General features: G+C 45.9%; 1 protein-coding gene across 1 annotated transcript in view; it reads left to right on the forward strand.

Annotated features, from left to right (window-relative positions):
• kcnn3 (potassium intermediate/small conductance calcium-activated channel, subfamily N, member 3) overlaps window positions 1-17,258 on the forward strand; it is a 29,267-nt gene extending 12,009 nt beyond the window's left edge. Inside the window, exons 3-9 of the mRNA XM_061249124.1 lie at window positions 3,164-3,460; window positions 4,084-4,205; window positions 5,601-5,742; window positions 8,940-9,050; window positions 14,326-14,453; window positions 15,871-15,940; window positions 16,995-17,258. Of these exons, the coding sequence (XP_061105108.1) occupies window positions 3,164-3,460; window positions 4,084-4,205; window positions 5,601-5,742; window positions 8,940-9,050; window positions 14,326-14,453; window positions 15,871-15,940; window positions 16,995-17,258 (1,134 nt within the window). The remainder of the gene's footprint in view (window positions 1-3,163; window positions 3,461-4,083; window positions 4,206-5,600; window positions 5,743-8,939; window positions 9,051-14,325; window positions 14,454-15,870; window positions 15,941-16,994) is intronic.
• Window positions 17,259-26,373: the final 9,115 nt, after the last annotated feature.

Consider the following 26,373-nt stretch of genomic DNA (forward strand, 5'->3'; position numbering starts at 1 on the left):
ATGGGAAATGCAGTCTTGTACAGTGTGTTGTTCAGGTCTGTCCTGTAGGGCAAAGGTAAAAGAGTGATTGCTGCCCTGTGCAAACCTCTTTGGGCATGACAGAAGGACTCTTAGCCAAAGGAGTAGGGATTAGGTATAGAGAGTTTTAATTTTTTACATTTTTAAGAGGGATTAATAAAGTGGATTACTGAAGCTATTTCATGGTTAGCTGTCAGCAGAACAAGGGAGCACGGGTGGTAATGAGCAAAACTAAATATATCTATTTTTATATATATATATATATATATATTTTTCCCCCGTACTGCAAATATCTTTTCTTCTTACATAGAGTTGTTAATGCATTGAATTGTTTAGCAGGACTCACAGTGGAAGCAGACACCATTTAGGCTCGACACAGTACTGGGCGCTCTCTAGACAGTAGGCAAAATAATGAGTCTAGATGGTCTAAGTGGCCTCATCTCATCGTCAAACACATTATGTTCTTATGATGAATGCAAAAATCGATGACTGGGAATCACTTAATGGACCAGTCATAAACAGTTCATCTCTATGGTATGAGTGTATACTGTGTTAAGCAGACCCATTCTAAGATTGGCACATAAAGTTTTTCACTACTTTTCCCTGAGCTGGGAGAGAGTAGCTGCCCCACTTAACCGCACACTCAGGTAAAGGGGTGTTCCCACGGAGTGCCCGATGCTTTCTGGAGATAGCGTTGGTACACAGTGCGGTACGCTTCCAGGGCTGTGTTCTCTGGACCTGGCCCCAGTTTGTCTCCATGGTATTCGTAATGGACAGACGTTTTTGAAATTGCGGCATTATGGTGTGTGCCAAATGTTCTCACGGCCCATAAAACTGCCTCTTCCTTAATGTACTGCCCCTGGATCTGAGTGACGCTACAGTGCTCTGTTATTGTGCTGTTGCACCGAGCAAAGTGTCTGCTGTCTGCCTGAGGGCTGGTCTCTATTATTGAAAACAACTCTGGCCTCGTCTGGTTTGGCCTGGGTCAAGATGACCACTCGGGTTCTCCTGCACTGCAACCGCAGTCACGTCCTTATAGCAGGAATTAGATTGTCACTACATTTTGGGGGATGAGGGGTGCAGTTACTGAGGACGTCTCCTGCTCCGCCCGGAGTCCCCCGCAGGACAGCACCGTGTAATCAGACCTTTGTACCGCAGCCTTTCCGAGCACCTGTGAAAGATTCTGTTCTCTCTTTTCAATTTTCACACTCTCCTTCCCTTCTCTCATTCCCTCCTGACCTGTCCCTTTTTCTTCCTCTCTCGCTCCCTCTTCGCCAGCCGCTCCCTGCCTCTCCTGTGACTGGCCTCCCTCTCCACCCCCTCCCCGCTCGCGGTGATGGAGTGAGTTAGGCAGCTGGAGCGTGCGCGGGCCGCAGCGTTCAGTCCCTCCAATTGACAGATTACCTTCCCTAATGGAATTTAATTATTTAACGGCTCCTGGTGGCCATTTAGCAAGAAAAAGACTGAGAAGTAAAAGACTGAGAGTGAGGGAAGGAGAGAGTGAGTGAGTGGGTGGTAAGAAAAAGACGAGGGGAAGAGAAAGCAAGCAGAGAGGGGAAGAAGGAGTGAGAGAAGGTGGGTGGAGAGCGAGACGGAAGGGGAGTGCGTTCTGTGAGAATAATGATAGTCATTTCCTGACAGCAGTGTGGATCTGAATCATATCTATGTTGATTTTATTAGCTGTCAGTCTCCTGGAGGGAATGGCATTGGGGTGTCCACTGGCTGATTGCGTTTATTGCTCAGATGTAAACACTCACTGTCATTGTGATCCCGGGCTGATGGAGAGGAGCGGGCCCAGAGAACAGAGATTTGCTCATAAACAACACAAGATATGCACATACTGTGGCTTCTGCAGCACGTCTTTCTGTCTTTGTGTCTGTTACACAATCTCACTCTTTCCCTCTGTTCCTCTGTTCCTTACATTCTCTCTCTCCTTCTTGCTGTCCCTCTCCCCCTTCTCTCTCTCTCTCTCTCCCTCTCTCTCTCTCTCTCGCTGGGGACCCTAATTAAGCTTGGCTGGTCTTTGATGGTGTTGCCTTGGCAACAGTCACCATGACGAGGCTGGGCTGGCAAAAAAAAAGAAAAAAGAAGCCATGCTCGCACACCGACACACAATATTGACAAGACTGCACGCACAGACACAATGTGCGCATATAGATATTCCTGGCCACGTGGCAGTACAACCCTCAACACGTCAGGGTACCACCCACGACGGTGAACTGATTAACATGCATACAGCACTAGGACATGCCCACTGAAACCGCACTCACGTGCACGGACACCCAAACTAGCATCACACGTACCGCTGACAAAACAAACAGACACCTCCATGGACCAGTTACAGTGAGGCACAAATATCTCAACTCCCGTTAAGGTGCTGTTCTTGTTCTGGTGTCTGGATGGGCCCTTTGGGCCAGATCAAATCCTGACCTTGCCGGTGTTAAGCTGCGCGTGAGGCTTCCTCCCCTGTGCGAGGCTGACTTGCGAGACGTGGCGTAGCATCGGGTGCTATAGGCCTGTCTACGCTCTCCCAGATCAATAGCGCTGGACGCGGTAACGAGCTTCGGTACACAATTCGGTTTTTCCCAATTAGGAGAAGAAGAGGGATGCCGTGCAGAAGGCACGCACGCACCCACGTCCAGGCGGGCAGCCGGCCTGTATCGCGCCGGAGCTGAACTTAAGGAGGAGGTTGCGTATAGAATGTTCCCAAGATTAATCTTCCCCATCCTCCATTTTCTTAAGTGTTTCCGGAATGTTCTGTTTTTACTCATCGCAAGTCGCCATAGCCGAGTGCTGCGTAAACGTAGCCACAACATTTGGACATTAATAGAGAATGTGGTCACGGTAATTATACGAGATATTATTGTGATAATAGCAAGGCAACTATCATTAAAAGCACAGCATTTCACGATTAAGCATTAAGTAGCACTAGAATACTGTGAGCACGAAAAACATAACAATTTGAAATGTAAGTAACCGTAATTGAATTAGCTACAAACCCATTAAATACTAAACCCTGGTGGTGCTGGAGATGAAGGTTTTCCGAATCGATAGCTGTTAGCTGCCCGGCCTCAGTGAGAAATGGACACTTATTTCCGTCCGATGTTCCGCCATTAGGCTCACTCACGTCCACTTCCTCCCTCAGCTCTTCGTCATCGACAACGGGGCGGACGACTGGCGCATCGCCATGACGATGGAGCGGGTGCTGCTGATCGCGCTGGAGCTGCTGGTGTCGGCCGTGCACCCGGTGCCGGGGGACTTCCGCTTCCACTGGCGGGCGCGGCTGGCCTTCTCCTACGCCCCCTCGCTGGCGGAGGCCGACCTGGACATGGTGCTGTCGGTGCCCATGTTCCTGCGGCTCTACCTCATCGCCCGCGTCATGCTGCTGCACAGCAAGCTGTTCACCGACGCCTCGTCCCGCAGCATCGGCGCGCTCAACAAGGCGAGCGAGCGAGCGCTCTGTCTTATCAGAATCATTCCTTATTTGGCTGATGCTTTTATCAGGCAGGGGACAATCCCCGATGTGGAGTTAAGGGCCGTGCTCAGGGGCCCGGCAGCTGTGCGGATCTTACTGTGGCTACACTGGGGCTGAACCACCAACAGTCATGTGTCTTAGCCACTACCCTACTGGCATGCCACTCTCAGAAATAAAGTGACAGTGGAGGTTTACTTTTTACTTCTAAACCAAATGTACCCTGAAAGTACAGTTATGTTCTCTTTGGGTACAAATGCGTACTTATTCCAAGCAAAAAAGTTATAAATGAATTCTATATTGTTGGCTAGGGGTACAATTTTATACACCTATAGGGTATCGCCCCAGCGACAAGCATTTGTACATTTTTAGGCAGTTTTCATATTTTTATTTTTGTGAGTGCATGCAGCAGTCACAATTTGACTCTCAAACTGAGATTAAAATGAAAATTGGCAGGAAGTAGGAAGGTTAATGTTGTACCACCAACACACACAGCAAATAAGGATAACTCTTTTTTTGGGGTAGTGGGTCTGCCTGTGTTGCCTGTGCTGGGAGTCTCTGTGCTGAGGGCAGGTGCTGCCTTGTCGCTCCAGGTACACTTCAACACGCGCTTCGTGATGAAGACCCTGATGACCATCTGCCCCGGGACCGTGCTACTGGTCTTCAGCATCTCTCTGTGGATCATCGCCGCCTGGACCGTGCGCGTCTGCGAGAGGTGTGTGTGTATGCGTATGTGTGTGTGTGTGGGTGTGTGTGTATGTGTGTGTGTGGGTGTGTGGGTGTTAGTGTGAGTGTGAGTGAGTGTGTGCACACGTGTGAGTGTGTGAGTGTGTGTATGCGTGTGTGTGTGGGTGTTAGTGTGAGTGTGTGTGTGCGCATGTGCGAGTGTGTATGTGTGGGTGTTAGTGTGTGTGTGTGTGTGTGTGTGTGTGTGTGTGGGTATTAGTGTGAGTGTGTGTGTGTGTGCGCGCATGTGAGAGTGTGTGTGTGTGTGTGTGTGTGTGTGTGTGTGTGGAATAATGTGCAGGGATGATGCACATGGCTGTGGGAGAGGGCAGCTGGGAGAAACAAGGGCAGCAGATTCCTCGGGGCTGCAAAACCAAGCTACAGAAAGAGGAAGAGCCCTGTAGGGCCCCCTCCGTCCCTCTTCCCAAACCTGCCCATATCCGCCCCCATCCCAGCCGTCCCAGAGCTTTCCATTGCTGCTCATTCTTTCCCAACGTTGATTCATTCATTCATTCATTTGAGTTTGTTTCATGAATTAAAATGCAATACACGGATATGCATATGGTAGTTAATCTATCTGAATATCGCAGTGAAGTCACATGATTCATTTCCATTGCGGTCCAGAACACTCGGCTCTGAGGCAGGCAGGAGCAGGGTGTACTGTATACTGTAAGCTTGCTGAGGGTGTACTGTGTACTGGATGCTTGGTGAGGGTGTACAGTGTACTGGAAGCTTGGTGAGGGTGTACTGTGTACTGGAAGCTTGGTGAGGGTGTACAGTGTACTGGAAGCTTGGTGAGGGTGTACTGTGTACTGGAAGCTTGGTGAGGGTGTACTGTGTACTGGAAGCTTGGTGAGGGTGTACTGTGTACTGGAAGCTTGGTGAGGGTGTACTGTGTACTGGAAGCTTGGTGAGGGTGTACTGTATACTGTAAGCTTGCTGAGGGTGTAGTGTATACTGGAAGCTTGGTGAGGGTGTACTGTGTACTGGAAGCTTGGTGAGGGTGTACTGTGTACTGGAAGCTTGGTGAGGGTGTACTGTGTACTGGAAGCTTGGTGAGGGTGTAGTGTATACTGGAAGCTTGGTGAGGGTGTACTGTGTACTGGAAGCTTGGTGAGGGTGTACTGTGTACTGGAAGCTTGGTGAGGGTGTACTGTGTACTGGAAGCTTGGTGAGGGTGTACAGTGTACTGGAAGCTTGGTGAGGGTGTAGTGTATACTGGAAGCTTGGTGAGGGTGTACTGTGTACTGGAAGCTTGGTGAGGGTGTACTGTGTACTGGAAGCTTGGTGAGGGTGTACAGTGTACTGGAAGCTTGGTGAGGGTGTACAGTGTACTGGAAGCTTGGTGAACCGTTCTGACTGGCCCTTTGTCCCTGTGTCTCAGGTACCACGATGCGCAGGACGTGACCAGCAACTTCCTGAGCGCGATGTGGCTCATCTCCATCACCTTCCTGTCCATCGGCTATGGAGACATGGTGCCCCACACCTACTGCGGCAAGGGCGTCTGCCTGATCACCGGCATCATGGTACGGCCGCCTGGGCTTCACCAGCCCAGACCAGCCTCGCTGGCACCTCAGACAAAGGCTGTGTAGTGACAAAGGGCGTCTTGCGTAGACACCACAAATAGGATAGAAATAGTGCAACCATGTTGTAACAACACACGACTGGCCATATAATTATCACTCTTACATGACTTTTCTTGCTCTTTCTTCTGTTTGCTCCCTGCTGTCTCAACCTCTCTCTCTCTCTATCTCTCCCTCTCGCACTCTCTCTCTCTCTCCATCTGTATTCACAGGATTAGCATGCAGTGTATCATCCTTCTTATCAGTTCCTCTCCCCAATATTAGCCTGTTTCTGCTCGGTGCCTCTCCGGTTGACTGTGGGAAGGCTGTCCCTCTGAAGTGTTAGTGGAGGATTCGTAGCGCTCAGTCACCCTCTGCGTGTAAAGTGAACCTCCTTTCGGGCGTAGCGTCGACGCGTCGCTCTCCGGCCTCTCGCGTGCGTCCGCCGTTGTCGTGGCGGCGCGTCTGCGCTGTGTCTCGGCCCCGCGCTGATGGCACCCGACGCACCGCGTGTCAGCCGCACGCCCCGCCCCGCCCCTGCGCGCACTCCTGCCTGTTCGAGTCCGCCGAATGTGTTAGCCTGGCTTCAGTGCGTTTGCGTCAGAGTCACGGGTCCATGCGCCTCTCCTGCTGTCTGCCTGGGCTTGTCTGTGTCCGTTCATCATGGCTGCGTGTGTGTGTGTGTGTGTGTGTGTGATATTTAAATGTATCTGTTGTTTCTTGTCTCTGTGTGTCTGGGTCCCCCTGTCTCTCTCTCATTCTGTCTGTTAGGCATTGAGACGCCCCGCCCCTACTGCGGCAAGACTGTCTGTCTGCTGGCTCTCTCTCCCTCTCCCTCTTTCTCTCTCTCTCTCTCCATTCATTCACTTGTTCTTTTTCTTCTCTGTGCCTCTCTCTGTATCTGTGTCACCCGGTCTGTTCCTGTGCAGTGTACACACTCGCAGATGCCCACACATTCGCTCGCACATTTCCACAGAAGTGCAGACGCACACACACACTGCTGCACACAGACATGCACACACACACACTGCTGCACACGGAAACTCAGACACACACACACACACTGCTGCACATGGAAACACAGACACACACACACTGCTTCACACAGAAACGCAGACACACACACACACACACACACACACATACTGCTGCACACCGAAACAGAGGCGCACACCCACACACACTGCTGCACACAGAAACACAGGCACACACACACACTGCTACACACAGAAACACAGGCACACATACACTGCTGCACACAGAAATGCACACACACACACACTGCACACAGAAACGCAGGCACATACACACACACACACACACACACACACACACACACACACACACTGCACACAGAAACGCAGGGACACACACACACACACCCTGCACACACACTGCACACAGAACCGCAGGCACACACCCGGCACAGACAAACTCCTACACACTCACGTCGCACGCACGCACTGATGTAGACCCGCAAGCTGATAAAGGCAAACTCCCACACACTCTGAACCGCACACATGCGACTGGGCGCACACACACGCGCGCCCATACACACATATGTTGTCAGGATAACCTCAAATTATGCAGAAATGGAAAGACTACGCAGTGGCTTTGACACAGAGAAGCACTTCTGTCTCTTCATGCTTGTTCCCATTTTATTTTAGTATGCTGAGAGAGCGATGGAGGCACAGAGTGGGAGGGAGGGATAGATGGAAAGATAGTAAAAGAGTGAAACAGCATGAGCGAGGGATACGATTTTTCTGCCCATGAAAGTGACTGCAACGACTTTCTATAGGCGGAATTCTCATGCTCGTTACCATGACAACACTGGAGGCCAACACTGTTGGAATATACCATCGCCCTGAGGGGCGTTAGAGGCTAGCAGGTGGTGGGGGGGGGGACCCGGGGGTGGGGATGGGAGGGTCGCTTATGTTTTCCAAAATAGACTTTAAAACCATGTCACTGCCTTTGATTCTGCCAAAATAATATTGTTCATTAACGCCGTTTTATGATCGGGCACTGTTTTGAGAGCAGTCCAATCACTACCCTGGCACTTTATTGTCCAAACAATAAAATAATGGTGTGTAGTGGAGTATGGCATAATACTTTATTATTCTCAGCATGAAGGCTTAATTTACTTTAATAAAGGACAGTTAGTATCTGTATGTTTCTATCCAGTGATAAAAACCAATGCCTAATGACCTGTCTGTATCTGAAGCGATTCAATTAAACAAATGAGGGCAGATTTTACTGAGTGCAAATTTTTATCACATTTCAACTCTAGAAATTAAAAAGTAACTATCATAGTAATTGTTATCCTCAATCCTTTTCACACTTACTATCTATTTTAATGAGCAGTTTGGTATGGTTTGGCACAGCTGTATCTTTATATATTAAACTGTTAAGGCTTTGAATTGATTCAGTCTGCTTTCCTTACATGCTCTTGATCTAGTCGGAGCACATTGCAGTGCCATTTTGAATCATGAATATTTTTCTGTTCATCTGAAACCCTCGTGAAACCTTATGAAATGCTGTCCGCAGGGATTGCACACGCACATACTTGCCCATCCATGTGCATACGTGCAAAAACACATTCAATTATTTCAGAATTGCTACACGTATTCAGCAACACCCCCCACTGCGTTATATATCTCTCACACAGATCTCACTTGTTCACATTGAATGCAGTGCATGACGTCTCTCTATAGAGTAGTATATCTATGAAACACAATACCTCTCTTCCTCTCTCTCTCCCTCTCCCTCTCTACCTCTCCGTCTCTATCTCCCTTTCTCCAGTGTCACTCTACTGTGCAGGCTGGTCAAGGTCCCTCAGTGTGTGTGTGTGTGTTCTGGAACAGTCTCTTTCCTTCTCCCGGTGGAGTGTTAATGAAACGTACTGGATACACACCCTACTAACCACCCTCTCCGTCTTCTGTGTAATGGACTGTCATGCCAGGTTAATCAGTCTGCTGGTAGAGCATAGATTTGATTAGCTTTTTCTCTCCCCCTCTTTCTCCTCCCCCCTCCCCTCTCTCTCTCTCTCTCTCTCTCATCCAATCTTTCTTCCTCACCCCCTTTCCATTTCCCATGTTGATCATTCTTGTTCCTCTCCTCCGTTCCCCTCCGTCTCCTCCCTCTCTTTCCTCCCTCCCTCCTAGGGGGCCGGGTGCACGGCGTTGGTGGTTGCCGTGGTGGCCAGGAAACTGGAGCTGACCAAGGCGGAGAAGCACGTCCACAACTTCATGATGGACACCCAGCTCACGAAGAGGGTAGGGGAATTCAGATGCCCAACAGGCATGTGCAAACAGGCCGTCACAAAATGTCTGCTCCGTCACGTTCCTGGGGGACAGCGCGCGACCCCGCCGGAGCGCGGCGTTAGCGCTTTGGCGTCACGTCGAGAGCGCCGTGCGTGTGGTAGGAGGGCTGTGGTGCAGGGTTCCCCCGAGAGACGCAGAGCACACCCGTGTCCGGAGACCCCCCCCCCTCCGCGCGCTCCATCGCTGGAGTCCGCCTTGTTTACCACTACCCTCAGGCCCTTTACATTTTTCATGTAGCCGGAAGAGCAGTGTTTTTAAAAATACCACATACTATCAAATATGTAGGATGCAGTATGCCTGTATAGTCACTGGTGAGAGGGCACGCTGGTCACTAATTGGCGCATTGGATAAATGATCGATTACAGGCTGGGCTTGTAGATAGTGAACGTCACCGAAAATGGCCGATATCCCATGGGTTTATCCCCGGCGTTTAAATGCCAGATAAGGAGCTGTGAACATCTTGAACCAATTGACCAGTCCAACGGCTGCTTGGATCCACAAAACATATCAGCAATGGTTGATTATGAATATTGTTTATTATTCTTGCACATTTCATCATTCTCGCACAAATTATTTGCTTCTGAGCTACATCCTGTGTATTGTGTGAATTTATGCACAGGGTGTACATTTATGCCAAAACATATTGAAACATGAATAATTCATACCAGTATAAATATTCCAGTCCAACAACATGAACTAAGCACTGGTTCCTTCATTTTATTATCATTATATTTCATGCTATACCACGCAACATAGAAACCTCTATTAGCACTTGCACAGTATGCAATTGATATGATTTTCACTTTAGCCCGATAAGCTATTCCATGACTATTTCTGCAAAATTTGGGATGATTTCAGAGGATTATGTCTCAGTGCATTTCGTAGGTCATATTATCAGAAATTTTTCCATGATGAATAGGAAAGGCTAGTTGCTGGTGGACATGTTGTTTTGGAAATGTCATTCTTGTATCGCAGCAGTACAAACTCCGATAGTCTCACTACATTGAAGCATGTTTCCTCTGCCGCATGTTTGTGGTGCTCAAGGGTGCGATATATGTCCTTTGCTCTCTGGCCCATGGTGGAATTGTTTAAATGACATCGAGTATACATAGATTGCCCTTCTCAGTGCCTTAAAAATAGAATAGGCCCTTTTTCCCTCTGTACCTGATACAAACAGAAGCCATTCATCCTGAACATATTGCACTACCCCTACGGTATCTACAGTACCCAGTGGAGCCTTTTTCTAAGAAGCAACACTTGTAGTAATTCAGACAGCACATCAAAGTGTGCAGTTGTTTCAGGCACCATATGTGAGTTTGGGCTAACAGTGTCTCCCAGCTCATATTTGTGCGCTTTTTCTCCACAGTCCCACAGGGGCTGTAGGTTTGTTTTTTGTTAAAGGGGAGGGGGTGCAGTCCTTGGGTAGAGAGAGAAATTGGGAAAACTCCAGTGTGTTTTTAAAATAACTGCAAATGTGAGGGATTCATGCTGCTTCCAACAAAATGGTCCCATAAGAAAGTCCAAAATGGGATGCTAATGAACAAAGATGCACATAAAAATGGGAGTTACATGCATGCTCACGTTATTATAGGCTTTTATTTGCTGAAGATTGATGAATTACAATCTAATGGAAGTGTTTAGACTAAGTAATGACCACAGTGGACCCACAGTGTCGTGCAGCTGCAAGGACGACAATATTATATTTCTTCAAGACGAAGCAGCCTGGCTGGGTGTTATATCCTTCCGGTACCTCGGGGTGGGAACAGATCACTGCGGCCATGGAGAGAGGCGCTGGAAGAAGCTGAAGCTGTTTGATCTGCAGCTCAGAGGGGCGACTAGACATAGTGCACGGAGAGGGGAGAGGGACTGGGGGCCCAGACCTGTAGCTCCTGGATGGGATCATGTCGATACAATCGTTTTACACGTGTTTACATTTATTCATTCATTTGATCAGTCATTCAGTCATTCACGGTTCATTTGCCAATGCAGATTTCTGGTTAAGGGATTAAGGGATATCTTCTCACCAGCGAGAAGCAAATTGTAAATGTCATAAAACATTATATTTCGCTCCCTAATGCATGCACTTGAAATTTACAACAGTTTCCCTGTACTTTTAATTCACTGTAGAGCCAGCGTTGTAAACATAAAACATGTTTTCACGTCTTTCTTGTGACATGCGGTACATGAATTATGGAGAAAATATTCGTAATTATTCCAGTTTTGACATTAGCTACCCTGCTGTATAGATTCTGCTCAAGCTGTCAAAATATTAAATGTCACACAATGTTGATTTTCTACCACGGGATAATGTCTATATGCAATGGCTGGAGCAGTCATAAATTTTATATCTCAAGTACATTCACATTCATATTGATGAATCTGAAACTTTCCATGAAAATTTGCAAGCGTGCACTTATGGTCTAATTTTATGGATACAATCATTCTATAAATCAGGCCCGAATTCTCTACAGTGCCAGCAAAGCTTCTTCTGCCAAAGCAATCAACATCCCAACATCCTTTAAAAAGTAAAGGACCGAGCAGCAGCCCTCAAAGACAGCAACTCTGTCAACACTCATTAAGCAATATTCTTCTCCTGAACCACAACATTTTGATGAAGATGTGATTAAAAACATTCGACAACGTGCTCACAAACAGAACCTTAGTTGTTTTAGTCTTAACCAGAGTCAGGAACAAAATGAGTCTCATCACAAATAGGAAAAATAAGTTGAAAATGAGAAATGAGCTTTAGTGAATGAAATATCTTCAGATATTCTCCCAGAAGGTGGGGATCAAGCCAGAAACCAGATCAATGTCTTCAACCGCAAATGTTTGTAAAATGTCATTGGTTATTACATTTGGGAAAAGCACATCTCCCAGTTTTACATCATGGGGAAGACCATGCGTGGGGCAGCCTGTAGCCAAGTAGCGAAGGTACATGACTGGAACCCAAAAGGTTGGTGATTCAAGTTTGGTGTAGCTACAGTAAGAACGGCCCTGCTGTTTGGCCATTGAGCAAGGCCCTTAACCATACATTGCTCCAATCAACCAATAGACTTCATCATCCTCACCAAAGCTTTTGATTCTGTTGAACCACAAGGCCATACAGAACACTCTTCACCATTGTACTGCCAGTTCTCCATGACAACATGCTAGCAGCAGTCATCTGTAGCAGGAACCATACAGCACTGGAGGTGTAGATGGGAGTCAAATAATTAGTGCTGTTATTGTGCTGATACTCTTTCCCGTCTCCATCACCAAGGTACTGCGCCTCATTACTGTGCAGAATGGTCAGGAATCTCCACCTCAACAGCCTTGTCCAAAACAAAGGCCACAATGTATGTGAATACGTAGGGGATCCTTTTCACTCAGTGGTCATAAAGTCTAAAAATACGATCATCTCTGGTCATTAAATGTACACAGCATAAGCCTCCGTGTGCACTGGCTCTCCTTATTTTTCATGTTAATAATTACCCATGTGGAGCATGTGGAGTATGTCACATCGGCCGTTACTGTAATTTCACTTTCTGCATCAGTGGCGATATGCCTTATGTTAGTAGTTGTACAATAGCTGGGCTAAAAAGCGCCAGATGCTACACTTTTTGAGCCACAAGAACCCTCTCGGGTTCTGATTTGAATGGCAGTGCCGTTCTTGCCATTTCTTAAATGGAGCTCCAAATCAGTTGCAGAGTGGTATACAGGAAACGGTGAAAAGAAACGTGTCCTTTCACGCTGAAGCTTTTCTTCACGTTTAATGGAGAGCTTCGTTGCTTTCCTCACGTGGGAAGCCGTCTCTCTTCAAGGACAGATATAAGGCAGCCAACCAGCCTTAGGAATCCAACACAACCTGCCTTAGATATCCAAGACAACCAGCCTTAGGAATCCAACACAACCAGCCTTAGTAATCCAACACAACCTGCCTTAGAAATCCAACACAACCAGCCTTAGGAATCCAACACAACCAGCCTTAGAAATCCAACACAACCAGCCTTAGGAATCCAATACAACCAGACTTAGGAATCCAACACAACCAGCCTTAGAAATCCAATACAACCAGCCTTAGGAATCCAACACAACCAGCCTTAGGAATCCAACACAACCTGCCTTAGAAATCCAACACAACCAGCCTTAGGAATCCAACACAACCTGCCTTAGAAATCCAACACAACCAGCCTTAGGAATCCAACACAACCAGCCTTAGAAGTCCAACGCAGCCTGCCTTAGAAATCCAACGCAACCAGCCTTAGAAATCCAACGGGAGAGAGTCTTTAAGAATCTTGGCATGTCCGCCGAACAGCCGCCACTCGACTGCTCCGCTTTGATTTCGGCTCTCCTGCGCAGGTCACACACACCACCAGCGGCGTCTCTGGAAGACGCTCCAGATAAGAAGACGCTCCAGATAAGCGCAGAGAACAAGCGCCCGAGCAGCTTTCAGGGCCCGGCCGTCCGCACCCAGCGTCACCGGACAAGTCGCGTGACCCACGTGCCACACTCCCGCGTCCCCGAATAAAAGCACTTCTTTCCTCGCAGCTGACAGAGGGCCAGCGAGGCTAGGAAAGCGCTTCAAAGACACCCTAAAGGCAAACAGGAGGAAGTGACAGTCACACTCGTCAGCTCTAACGCCAGTCTGAGTCTGCTGTAAATGGAGTAAGGCACAGCGAGTAGGAGCCCGACACTTTGAGACAGCTCCGTGACAGACAACAGGGAATAGGAAGGAGGACAAGGCGGTACAAAGATGTAAGGAAATATCTGACGGAGCAGATCTTCGCCTGCTGCTACCCAGAAACCTGGGTAACTACTACAAGATTTGTGTGTCTAGAACTGGGGCCATCTGCCACCTCGCAACTTCAAGAATTCAGTGGACGACAAACCGACTTATTTCCAAATGATCACCGTCCGGTGCTGCTGCTGTCATCATTGATCATCTGAGCTGTAGCAGTCTCTGGGGCCGGCGCTGGCATGCCATGCAAGCAAGCAGATGAATATCTTTCCTGAATAGAGTGTCTCGGAGACAGGAGATAGGAATCAATATGATTATCACCGTTGACATTATACTTGCTGTGGTGTGAAATGACGACATAAACATATACATAAACAACATTCTCTTGAACAGACGCAAACATTTGTCATGCCGAGGCTGGTGCGATGCGTTAGCGCTGATTGTTATTGCACATATGTGCGGAGGGTTCGTATGTCGCTGACAGTGCGCCGGTTGATTTGATTTTTCCAGATAAAGAACGCTGCAGCCAATGTGTTGAGGGAGACCTGGCTGATCTACAAGCACACCAAACTCGCAAAGAAGATCGACCACTCCCGAGTACGCAAACACCAGCGCAAGTTCCTGCAGGCCATTCACCAGTAAGGCCCCCGACAGCACCCCGATGTTCACTATACCCCAGCGTACAGTCCCGTGTCAAAGGTCTTCGGTTATTATTCTTTTGGTTTCTGCATTAGTGAGTCAGTACAAATGAGCAAATTTGAGATTTTCCACATTTTCCAACAAAAATAAATGTTATAATGAACTTTTTTTGCAATTCGTTGAATTAAGTAACATATTAAGTAATTTACCAATTTGAGGTAAAAACTGTCTGGGATTACTCGGATAGCCAGACACAACCAAGACAGCCAAAGAACCATGGCAAATTCTGCAATATGTTTGGAACAACCTACCAGCTAACCTTCTTATAAAACTGGAGGACATTGTAACCTAAGAGAATTAATGTAGTTTTAAAGGTAAAGGGTGGTCACAATAAATATTGATTTGATTTATTTTATTCATATTTATTTACATTTATATTTGGTTTATATATTTCTTTAACTGATGATTGCTGTTTATAGTATTGAAAACCAATGAAAACATTTTCTCTTCACAGCATAGAAGTGATTGGTTAAAATCAGAGCTTGAGCTTGTGATACAGATATGATTTGTGTCATGACACCCAATTCTTGTCGCTAGTCCCTGAACCCAAAAACACCAGACATACAGTCAGGTTCAGAATTATTTGCATACTTGATGAAGGTAAACCAAAATAACACTTTTTTTTAAATTATACATTTATTTCCAAAAATAGGTTTCATAATTATTGGCACCCCTGTGATTAGTACTAGTGCAGGCTCCACTTTGCAAACACAATGACTGAATATTTTCATATAATGCGAGAGAACACATTTAGGGGGCTCTTGAACAATTCCTCTATGCAAAATATTTCAAGATACTTGATCCTTCTTCAATTCAGTTTGCGTTTCACAACTGAGGTGATCATTGGAAAAAACACTATGCTTTCACACCACCATTTCTGTGTTGATTGTGAGGTGGGTTTGGATCATTGTCCTCCTGTGGTTGCATCTCAGCCTCCTGGGTAACTAGAGGCAATGAGGTTTTCTGCTAATATGCCCTGGATCTTAGTGGAATTCATTATGCCATTGATCCTAACCAGACCCTGTGGAAAACTGGAAGCAAAACAACCCAAAAGGATCAATGATCCACTGCCGTGTTTGATGGGACGGCAGGTGTGAGGTGCTTGTGTGCGTGTCTCTCTCGGTGTCAATCATCCTGACGGTGTACACGTTCAGGTAACGTTAGCATAGCATCCAGTTCCAGTCACTGTTCCAATGTCACTCAACTAAACGGCACGTAGATGTGTAATGGGGCCCAAATGCCAATACCCCTCACTGTACAGCACGCCGTTTTGAGTTATGGTTGAGCAGAGGTGATGTAATACGCCCTGTGTGTGCTGCAGTAAAGCTGAGCTGATGGTGTGCTGTTTGTTTCCAGACTCCGCAGTGTGAAGATGGAGCAGAGGAAACTCAGTGATCAGGCCAACACCCTGGTGGATCTCTCAAAAGTGAGACGCATACACACACACTCTCTCTCTCTCTCTCTCATACACACACACACACACACTCTCATACACACACAGACACACACTCTCTCTCTCTCTCATACACACACACATACTCACACATATCCACCCACACACACACACACACACACTCTCTCACACACACACAAACACACATACTCCCACGTAGGCACACGCACACACACACACACAGTACATATTTGCACACAGAAACACACACATGCATGCACACTCTCTCATTCACACACACTCACACACACACACACACACACACTCAGTGACACATAGGCAAATACTATAGCGTACAACACCCACACTCATTACTGAAACCATAGAGCATGAGAACTCGCTCTGATACTGTGACTGTGTGTATACGCTCTAAGACCTTTGCATTTATGTGGTGTGAACACAAATATCCTGAAGCATGTAGAACAAAAATACACATGCTAAAACATGATAATGCACAGTGGCAGGCTAACACATACCTTTGTACCCCCGCCCCTCCTTAAATAGATCTCAGCATTCCGCTGTTTCCATGCTGACCTGTATGTTCCGGTGCCTTTGGGTATCCTAGCAACCAGAACCAGTGTTAAAACCAGAATGACAGAGTGAGAGAGAGAGTGAGAGACTGAGGGAGCAATGAGGGGTGAAAGAGAGTGTGCACGTGTAAATATTTACTCTTTACTCTGTGTGTGTGTGTGTGTGCGTGTGCGCGTGCGTGCGTGCACATGTGTGTGTGCGTGTGCATGTATGTGTGTCTGTCTTTTTCTGATTCATATGCTTTGATTCATAATTTACCACAGTTGCATCAGGATCACTGAAATGAGCCGTTTGATATAAGGGTTATAATGTGTTCTGTTCGTAAGTGTTTGATTTCAGCGTAGTCTCAGATGTGCTGTTCGTTAACCTACTCTTTCCTCCGTTTCCCTGCTCCTGCCTGTTCATCCCCTCTCTTCCTTCTTCCGCCTACCCCTCTCCCCCTCTCATGGTCTCCCGCTCTGCCCTGCCCGTCCCTCTCCCCCCCTGGCCGGGGCAGATGCAGAGCGTGATGTATGAGCTGATGTCGGAGCTGAACGAGCGCAGCGAGGACCTGGAGCGGCAGATGCTGAGCCTGGAGACGCGGGTGGAGCAGCTGACGGCCGGGTTCAGCGCGCTGCCCGCCCACCTCTCCGCCACGCTGAGCGCCCAGCACACCGCCCTGCTGCACCTGCTCCGCGAGAGGGACCCCAGGGCCACGCCCGAGACAGCCGGGGGGCCGGGGGCCGAGGGCAGCCCCAACACCAGCTCCTCCAGCTGCTGAGGAGGAGGCGCGGGGAGGAGGCCCGGGGAGGAGGCCCGGGGAGGAGGCGCAGGGAGGAGGCACGGGGAGGAGGCGTTGGGAGGAGGAACGGGGAGGAGGCGCAGGGAGGAGGCACGGGGAGGAGGTGCAGGGAGGAGGCACGGGGAGGAGGCGTTGGGAGGAGGAACGGGGAGGAGGCGCAGGGAGGAGGCACGGGGAGGAGGTGCAGGGAGGAGGCGCAGGGAGGCGGCATAGGGAGGAGGCGCAGGGAGGAGGCACGGGGAGGAGGCGCAGGGCGGAGTCGTTGGAAGAAGGCCCGGGGAGGAGGCCCGGGGAGGAGGTGTTGGAAGGAGGCGCGGGGAGGAGGCGCAGGGAGGAGGCCCGGGGAGGTGTGAGGAGCCACGGATGCCAGGGGCGCAATGCTAAAGGAGAGGCGGAGACGTGTTTTTAAGGGCCCGGCTTGGACGGGGGGGAGGTAGTGTTCATTGAAACGACTCAGACGACTAAACAAACAGCCTACTGATTAAACAGGGAGAAAATATGAGTAGGGATCTGGGTCTGTGCAGTGTGAAGGGTGGGGGGGTCCGTCTGGAAGGAAACAGAGACGGGGGTGAAAAAGGGACAAAGGATAGGAGCTCAATAACCAATTGAAAGCAAGGCGGACAAGAAGCGATAAGAAATATAATTACCTGAATGCTGAATAATGAAGACCGGACTATCTGAAGGAAGATGTCTCTGCCACACCCCCCCCTTCCCCCACTCCTCCCCCTTTCCTCCAAACCGCTGAACCACTACCACCCGTCGGCCCATCAGGAATGAATAATAATGGCTTTTTAATCTCACAATGTGTTTTCTATGGAATTGCTAATGCTAAAGAACAACCCTTTAACATGAATTTCAGTAAACAGGTTTATACAGTATAGTATGGGTTTGCACTGGATACAGAAATGCACCGAATAACATGAAACACGTCAGTTCCACATTTGTCTCTCAGACAACAGAAATAACAATGTGACGCTGTTTATGTGCACAACACAAACCTACACAGAGCCCATGATATCCAGTTACATTCACTGCCTTCCTGAATAACTCCCGAGACAAAATATTATATAACACAAAAATAAACCATTCAGAGAAAACACGAGCTCACATCAGTAAGGACTTTTAACAGCCATATTACAGGCTCCCCATACCTGAAGAAACAATGCACGCTCACTCTTTACTGTACGTGAATGTACAACTCTCGCTCTCTTCCTCGCCTGCACACACATACACACACACACACGCACGCACGCACACATTTCCTCTAAATCTTTGCTACCAAAGTGCTCTCTCTGTCTCTCTGTGGCTGAAATTATTCCTCTACAAAAGACGGATGGAAAAGCAGCACAGAGAGGGAGGGTAGGAGTGATTGAGATTCCGTGTCCTTTTGTGTTCACTGAAGATCTCCTGGGATTCTAAACGAATAGAATATTAAAATAAAAACAATATGTACCGCACCTTTATCACAGCATGCCGGACTGTAGAACGTGATGAGAAGGACGACCAAATACAGGAACCTAATCAATGGAAGAAAGAGAAAGCTGACGAACTGAGACTTCAGAAAAACAGAATGAAACCACTTGGAAACTGTTAAAGAATAATATCAGGAAAAACATTTAAAAAAAAACAACTGGGAAGAAATATTATGGTATGATAGAATATTTAAAAGACTATTTTTCTTCTGACCCAAATGTATGAAGATAAAAAAATAAAAAAAATAAAAAAAACTGTCTTATAGCAACACCTTGTGGCCGGAAAACTGAATTACACCTGCTTGGAATATTGTAAGATATACAGTTACTGAAACCTAGCTTTGTATTGCTCAGTTTTTTACCATTCAAATATTAATAATGCAGTTATAGGCGATATTTATGATTATTCAATAGTATTCTTCTCCTTCGTAATGACAATTATTATAAATGTATTAATAAAAACTTTAATAATACTTAAATACCTATTATGAAATTATGGATAGGAGACTGGTGCCATTTAAGGTTGAAATTATTTTGTAATTTTATTTTACCAGAGAGAACTAATAAAGTATATATCTATATTACACTTATGAGTCATGTGTTTTTCTTCTCTGGGTATATACACAATCAAATTCTATATGGATGAAGCTACTTGCATTGTTCTTTACCAAGGCTGTCCAATCTTCTGATTCTACTTATCAAGTTATTGAATGAAGACAGTTTTTAAGGTGAGATTGGACACCCATGTTCAATACTGGGAGAGCAAATAGATTTTAAAATGTTGATGGGTAAATGTGACAAGGTAACTAGTGTAAGTGCTATTGTTATTTTTTCTATTTTGGTTCACTATAATTATACTTTTATACAATTTTTTGTGGTCCATAGCATGAAATCATTTTGGTGTTTTACATTTTTTTATGTAACGATTTATTTTTCTTTTTCAGGTATGAGTGTGTGAGTGAATGGTGTGTGTGCCCTGCGATGGACTGGCGACCTGTCCAGGGTGTATTCCTGCCTTTCGCCCAATGTATGCTGGGATAGGCTCCAGCCCCCCTGCAACCCTGTTCAGGATAAGCGGGTTAAGATAATGGATGGATGGATGGATGGATTTCTTTTTCAAATTATCCCTCAGAATTGAACATACCCAGGCATATTTAGCTTTTTATATTCAATTATCTACTATGTCCACATTGCTGGTGCTGTGGATGTGTTAGCTGGAAATGTTGTTTTGCTGTTTTGCTGTTTCCACCACTCTCCTGTGACAGCTCTGAAATGAATGTCTGCTAAGTATGCTCACTTGTCAATCAGTTCTATGGCCCTCCCAGGAGGCCCCCGAACATGAATTTAACAGTAACTGATCACCGCGGCTGGAAGTGGCTGTAGCTTGGCCTAAATTTAAGTACCATTAAGTACCATTTTGAATGTTGCAAGTCTCCCGTGCGCACATACATTAAAGGATGCTAATATGATGTTAATTATTTAGTTCTGTTTTTGCTACAGAGCCTGGGCTAGTAATTACACAGGAAAAAACTTGATACTAAAGCACTGAATAAATATATTGAGACAAATGAGAACTGTCCTAAATAAAACAAATGTTTTGTTTTTTTTAATCAGGGTGAATGCAAGTTCACGTGTGTTTAGATTTTTAAATATACATTTTGAGGCAGCAGATGTACTGTACCAAACAGCCTCGTCCAATTTCATATCCATTTCTTCCTCATTTGACTCCTCGTCCTCTTGTCCAGGTGACCTCCCTGTCGAAGGTATCCCTGTGGGTTGAGGATTCAGGTAACAGAGAGTTTAAGCTACACGAGACAGGAAGTGGAAAGCCAGGGCGAGTTGTGTATTTGTGTTTTGCTGTTATTGTTATACCAGTGTAAACTAAAGTGCACACACATCCGTAAGTAACTACAACTGTGTGAGTGTGTGTAAATGCCTGCCTTTATATAGCACCTTTATCCAAAGCGTTGTACAATTAATGTGTGTGTGTGTGTGTGTGTGTGTGTGTGCACGTGAGGGAGTGTGTGTGTGTGTGTGTGTGCACGTGAGTGAGTGTGTGTATGTGTGTGTGTGTGCATGTGGGGGAGTGTGTTTGTGTGTGTGTGTGTGTGTGTGTGTGCGTGGGCGCGCTCATTCATATTGCAGTGCACCTAACAGTTGGCACATTTTATTGCGGGACCATACCCTGGGCTATGATGTGAACATCAATCACATCATCTGGACAGATATTGTCACAGTAACGTGGCAGCAGTTCTCAGAGGGCCTGCCGTTGCAGCAGCTCCGTTTGACAGGCGCACGCTGCAATGTTTTTGCCAGTCATAAATCTATGGTCTGCTATTATAAGACATGGAGTTTCTCTCTTTTCCTCACTCTTACCTCACCTTCATTTCACACTCATTCCCCCTGCTTACCTGCGTTTAGCAGTCTGGCACTGATGAGATCCGCTAGGCTGCCTCTGGCTCTGATACTACGGGGAAAGCACAGAAAGAGAGAAACAAGAATTACCAGCTTATCTGATGGTTGTGTAATAAGATCTGCTCTTACAGTTCTGGCTCTCCTGCTGCATGACTGGTCATTGCAAATATATATATATATATATATATATATATATATATTTTTTTTTTTTTTTTTTTTCTAAAGTGATGTAATTAATGTGTTAGAAATGTTGCTATGTCATTGCAGGACATGTTTACACATTTTTAGAGAGCATGCCCATCTTTTCCACACCTCCTGGGAAGACAGAGGGCAGACTGGGGACACGGTGATGGTGGCGGTGAGCCAGATTGGGATAGCCTGTGATAGAACCTCACAAGGTGGGGAATTATCCACTCAAACGGGCTGGAGTTCTGCCAGGGCGCCGGGAAACCCTGTGGCCGCACCCTTTCCTAAACTGCATCGTAAAGAGTGCTGTCTTTTATGACACCGCATCGAGATGGGGTTGGCCCAGGTCAGGAACACCACTTTCCAGCAATAACCTCTTCTTTTACAGGTCCCTCGACCAGGTCCCAGCCCTTCTGTGCCCCAGCCTTCAAGCAGAAGGCTACAGGAGGGTACGGTAGTTCAACTCTGGTCTGCAGCGTTCCAGTATTAATGTACGTACATATTTCAAAATTAAATTCAAAATGCTCGGGATTACTCACATAGTGTAGGCGGCAAATTGATATGCAGTACAGTACATTATTGGGCAGCCAGTAATGCCTTAGTACAATATAGTAACTAATATATAATGTTTTATTTCTGCAGTTCTAGGTAGGTATATCTTACCTTTAAATAATGAATGCATTATCCCTGTGTTGGTGATTTCCATCGCGTGTTGATTCAGCAGTGTGATTTTTCTGTTGGAATGGACCAGAAGAACGTGTCATCCGGTAAGGGAGGGTTGCCGTTGGCGGGGTTATCTCTGAACCGTTGCTCACTGGCGCCTCCTCTGGCCACACGAGTGCCTGCATTCAGCCTTCTCCTGCAGCGTCAGTGGCACATCCTCAGGCAAAGCACCTGCAACGCCTCAGCTGGCGGATTACGCAATTAAAAGAAGTGGTTGCCAGGATACAGGTGTTTTCAGGAATGTGTCACTACTAAGGGTGTTACAGGGATGAGGCATGCCCTTGTTTTCACTTTCCCAATCCATATTAGAGTGAAATTGGGGAAAGGAAATTTGTTAAGTGCCTGGATAATTAAATTGGACTGTTCATTATTTTTGACAATTTTACATAGTAAACATTGTAAAAATCAATACATGTGTTTCATGAATCGCTATGAAGCAGACCTGTTGCTGAAGGGATTTGTTTAAAGTGCACAAGGAAGCTAATAAATAAAACCGGAACAATAATGTTGCCTGCGTGTTTTGGGAAATGTGCCAACCACTTCAAATTAGTTGGAGAATGGAGTAAGCGTATTAGAGAGCAGTGCAGTTTGTGCCGAGAGATCTCATTTCTTATGTGCCCGGAATACAGCCTTCATTATACTGTACACAAAAAGGCACTTCATTGGCAATGGCAATTATTTACTTACTGCACAACCGAAACAAATGGATTTGAAGTTAAACTGCAATGGCAGTTACATGAAAGAAAGGCTTACTAACCCTTATTTTATCTCATTTAGATTTTATAGATTGCTGCTGCACTACTATCAGGTATATAAGAGGCCTTTTCATTTCCTTTCACATTTGTATTCTACAATAGCTCCGAGACGGATATTTTTTAGCCTGTTTTCCAATATTCTGGAGAGCCCCAATTGGCTACCTATTCATTTATCAGTCAGTGCAGAGAGTGGACGCTCCAAAGAATTTCAGCAGAAAATATGTGAGGGGAATATTATCTCATTAATAATAACTGGGGCGAGGTGCCTATGAAAACACCATCGTACAGACAAATATGATTGTGCCCAGTGCATATGCCCGCGTCCACCCATTTTGAATGCATTCAAATCTGTGAAAGAAGTATGAAGGCTACATGCTGTTGTTCAGTTACACTGCAAATCACGCTGTCAAATCCAATACATACATTTCTTTCTAGGCCCCTTGTTATTCTTGACATTGCTGAAGGGTACAGTATCAACGCCCCAGCTGGGATATTTGACTATTTTGAGATCGATGTGGTAGGTGTGTGTGTTTGTCTACGTGTGTGTGAGAGACTAAGAGAAAGAGTAAGAGTGAGAGAGTGAGAGAGTGAGTGAGTGAGAGAGTGAGAGAGTGAGTGAGAGAGTGAGAGAGTGAGTGAGTGAGAGAGTGAGTGAGAGAGTGAGAGAGTGAGAGTGTGAGAGAGTGAGAGAGTGAGTGAGTGAGAGAGTGAGAGAGTGAGAGAGTGAGTGAGAGAGTGAGTGAGTGAGAGAGTGAGAGAGTGAGAGAGTGAGTGAGTGAGAGAGTGAGTGAGAGAGTGAGAGAGTGAGAGAGTGAGTGAGAGAGTGAGTGAGTGAGTGAGTGAGTGAGTGAGAGAGAGAGAGAGTGAGTGAGAGAGTGAGTGAGTGAGTGAGTGAGAGAGTGAGAGAGTGAGTGAGTGAGTGAGAGAGTGAGAGAGTGAGTGAGTGAGAGAGTGAGAGAGTGAGAGAATGAATAGCCAGGACTCTGCTGCAGCACAGGTAATATAATAGGATATTTTTTATAGGCTGTGGATACAGTCATTTTTTCAAAGCATGAAAAGAGTGATGGCCTTACATTTTATATGTCTGAAATTGAAATGCAGCATACAGCATAGCTGTAAAACATGCCATTTTAGCATTTGTTGACTTGTGATGATGGTCTTTAGTACTGACTATTTATATTATACCATGTCGTTATGTTACAAGTTAACTGCTAATTACATGGATTAGAAATACTTACTTGAAAATATTTAGCTATTTGTATTTTATGAGCTATTGAATAGAGCAATATTGTTATCACTTCTGTCCAGATACAAAATACTCCAAATACACCCTGGACTACCTCCTATAAAGTAATATTTGTTTATATAAACTCACTGCGTTTCTTTGTCATCTAATTTGTTTGTGATTTCAATTATTGACTGAATTCCTGATGACTTCTACAGCTAGAATCAGGGTTTAGGGTTAGAATTAGTTTAGGGTTAAAAGTAGGGTTAGGGATTTGGTTAGAAATACATTCTTAGGGATGAAAATGGGTGTATTAGGGATGAAGGTTTAAGCAAAAATGTTTTATGCCAATTTATGCCAGTGTTTTGTCAGTAAAAACTATTTTTCATAATGAATTACTTTGAAATTAATATCATTGTATTTCTTTCAATTGATGATTGCAACTGGTTTGAATCCATATTAATAGAAAAATCCATATTTCGGATGATGTATAGGGCTAAAAATAGGTATTGGGGCTTGACTTAGGGCTAGGGTTAGAGTTATAGGGATACAGTGAAATATAAAATATATAATATTTTGAATATTTATTAGGAAACAATATCGTAGTCCCTCTTCTTGGTGTAATTTCATTGCAAAGCTTACAGCATGCATGTCATTAGCTGAGGCAGGATGTGTCAGTCTGTTAACTGCCCCCCACACAGCTTTGCTCGGTGGTTTTGTTTGTGCGCGACCATCCTTAAAGAGGCAGCACTGGAGTCCTTCTCCCATGAAGAACGTCAGCAACCATGCCTCAGGAATAAAAATGAATATGTGATTATACTCATATTTGCCCATGACATCACTAATCCATTATTTGGAGCACTATGCACAATCTTGTTGATGGACAAGGAAAAAAAAGAACAATATTTTTCTCATCCAATATTCATGAAAGAACTCGGCATAACACAAGAGATAATTTATTGATATTATTTTGTATTTTATGCCTGCCTGCATGAGCGACTGCGGGTAGACGTCGTTACAATGGACCAGAGAAGGTCATATAGTGCCTGGAGGGGTTAAAAGTACATTGGGGGACATTTTTCATCGTGGGTTTTTTAAAAACCTGTGCACTGTACATGTCTTCATAAGACCTCTGTGAAAAAGCTCACAAAGTTCATACAGACACAAAACAAAATATGTTCAAAAGTATTATTTATTTTTATCCCTTGTCGTGTATGTAGGTTCCGGCATAATGAGAGCTTAAGACCAGAGGCCCTGCAGGAGACAAAAATTAATTGTATTTGGAGAATTTACTGGAACTCCATCTGGCTGGGGACCCGTGGTCTACTATTCACTTTCCATAGAATGAACAGCCCTGCCGTCAGTCCTACGTTGACAGATGAGGTTATTTTAAACATGGTGAGGTCATTGGTCATCATTCTCTGACACCCAGCCCGCAGGTCCGGGTCCTCTGCAGATGTGCTCCCCTCCACAGGGGCCCAGGAACTGCTATCGGGGGGGGAAATGGAGTAATTATCACTTTTTTATCCATGTGACAACCTCAGTGACAGCTGAGACAGGGCCCAGCCACCCTATCACGCTCTCCCATCACCATCACCAGGCTGGAAGAGCGGTAACATCCCTTTCTGACCGCGCCTGATGCCCTGGAGCCTGGTGAGCAGGTTGGGGACAATGGCCGGGCTGTAATTTGAGAAGCCCTGGACGCCTTTAGTGTGTCCTGCTCCGGATGAAGCCAATTATGTTCCCCTAGTCCAGGCTTCTGGTTATTATCAGCTAACGAGACACTTTACATTACATTTTATTTGGCAGACACTTGTATCCAAGGCGAACAAAAAAGAAAAAAGTGCCTAACAAAGGCCATTGGAACAATTACAGAACACAGGTCAAGTAAGGCACAATTCTCATAAAAAGTGTTAGTTATCCATAGCCATGAACATCAAGTCTTGTTTATACAGTAAGCATAGACTAAGCCAGTAAAGCTATGAGTCATAAACCAGAAGTGAGGCTTGTGGATGATTGATTGCTGCCAAATCTCTCTCTCTCTCTCTCTCTCTCTCTCACTTTGAGTGCTGATGTCAGTGGAGCTCTTGTAATCTACAACCAGCCCTGGTGTAAAATCCAGCTATGACCAGATTGAAATGCCAGCTACCAGCTGTTTCAAAACACAGCTTGAGCTGGCCTAACTGCTCAACAAGCTACGAGCTGTTATCGCTTCAGCTGTTTTTTCCCCCATTTCTGTGTGTACACACACCTGTGGCTCCTTCATCACACACCACTGCCACAAACACTAGACATAACCTGATGTAATATAATTACAA

Source organism: Conger conger, chromosome 1 (genome assembly GCF_963514075.1).
Source record: "Conger conger chromosome 1, fConCon1.1, whole genome shotgun sequence".
NCBI lineage: Eukaryota > Metazoa > Chordata > Actinopteri > Anguilliformes > Congridae > Conger > Conger conger.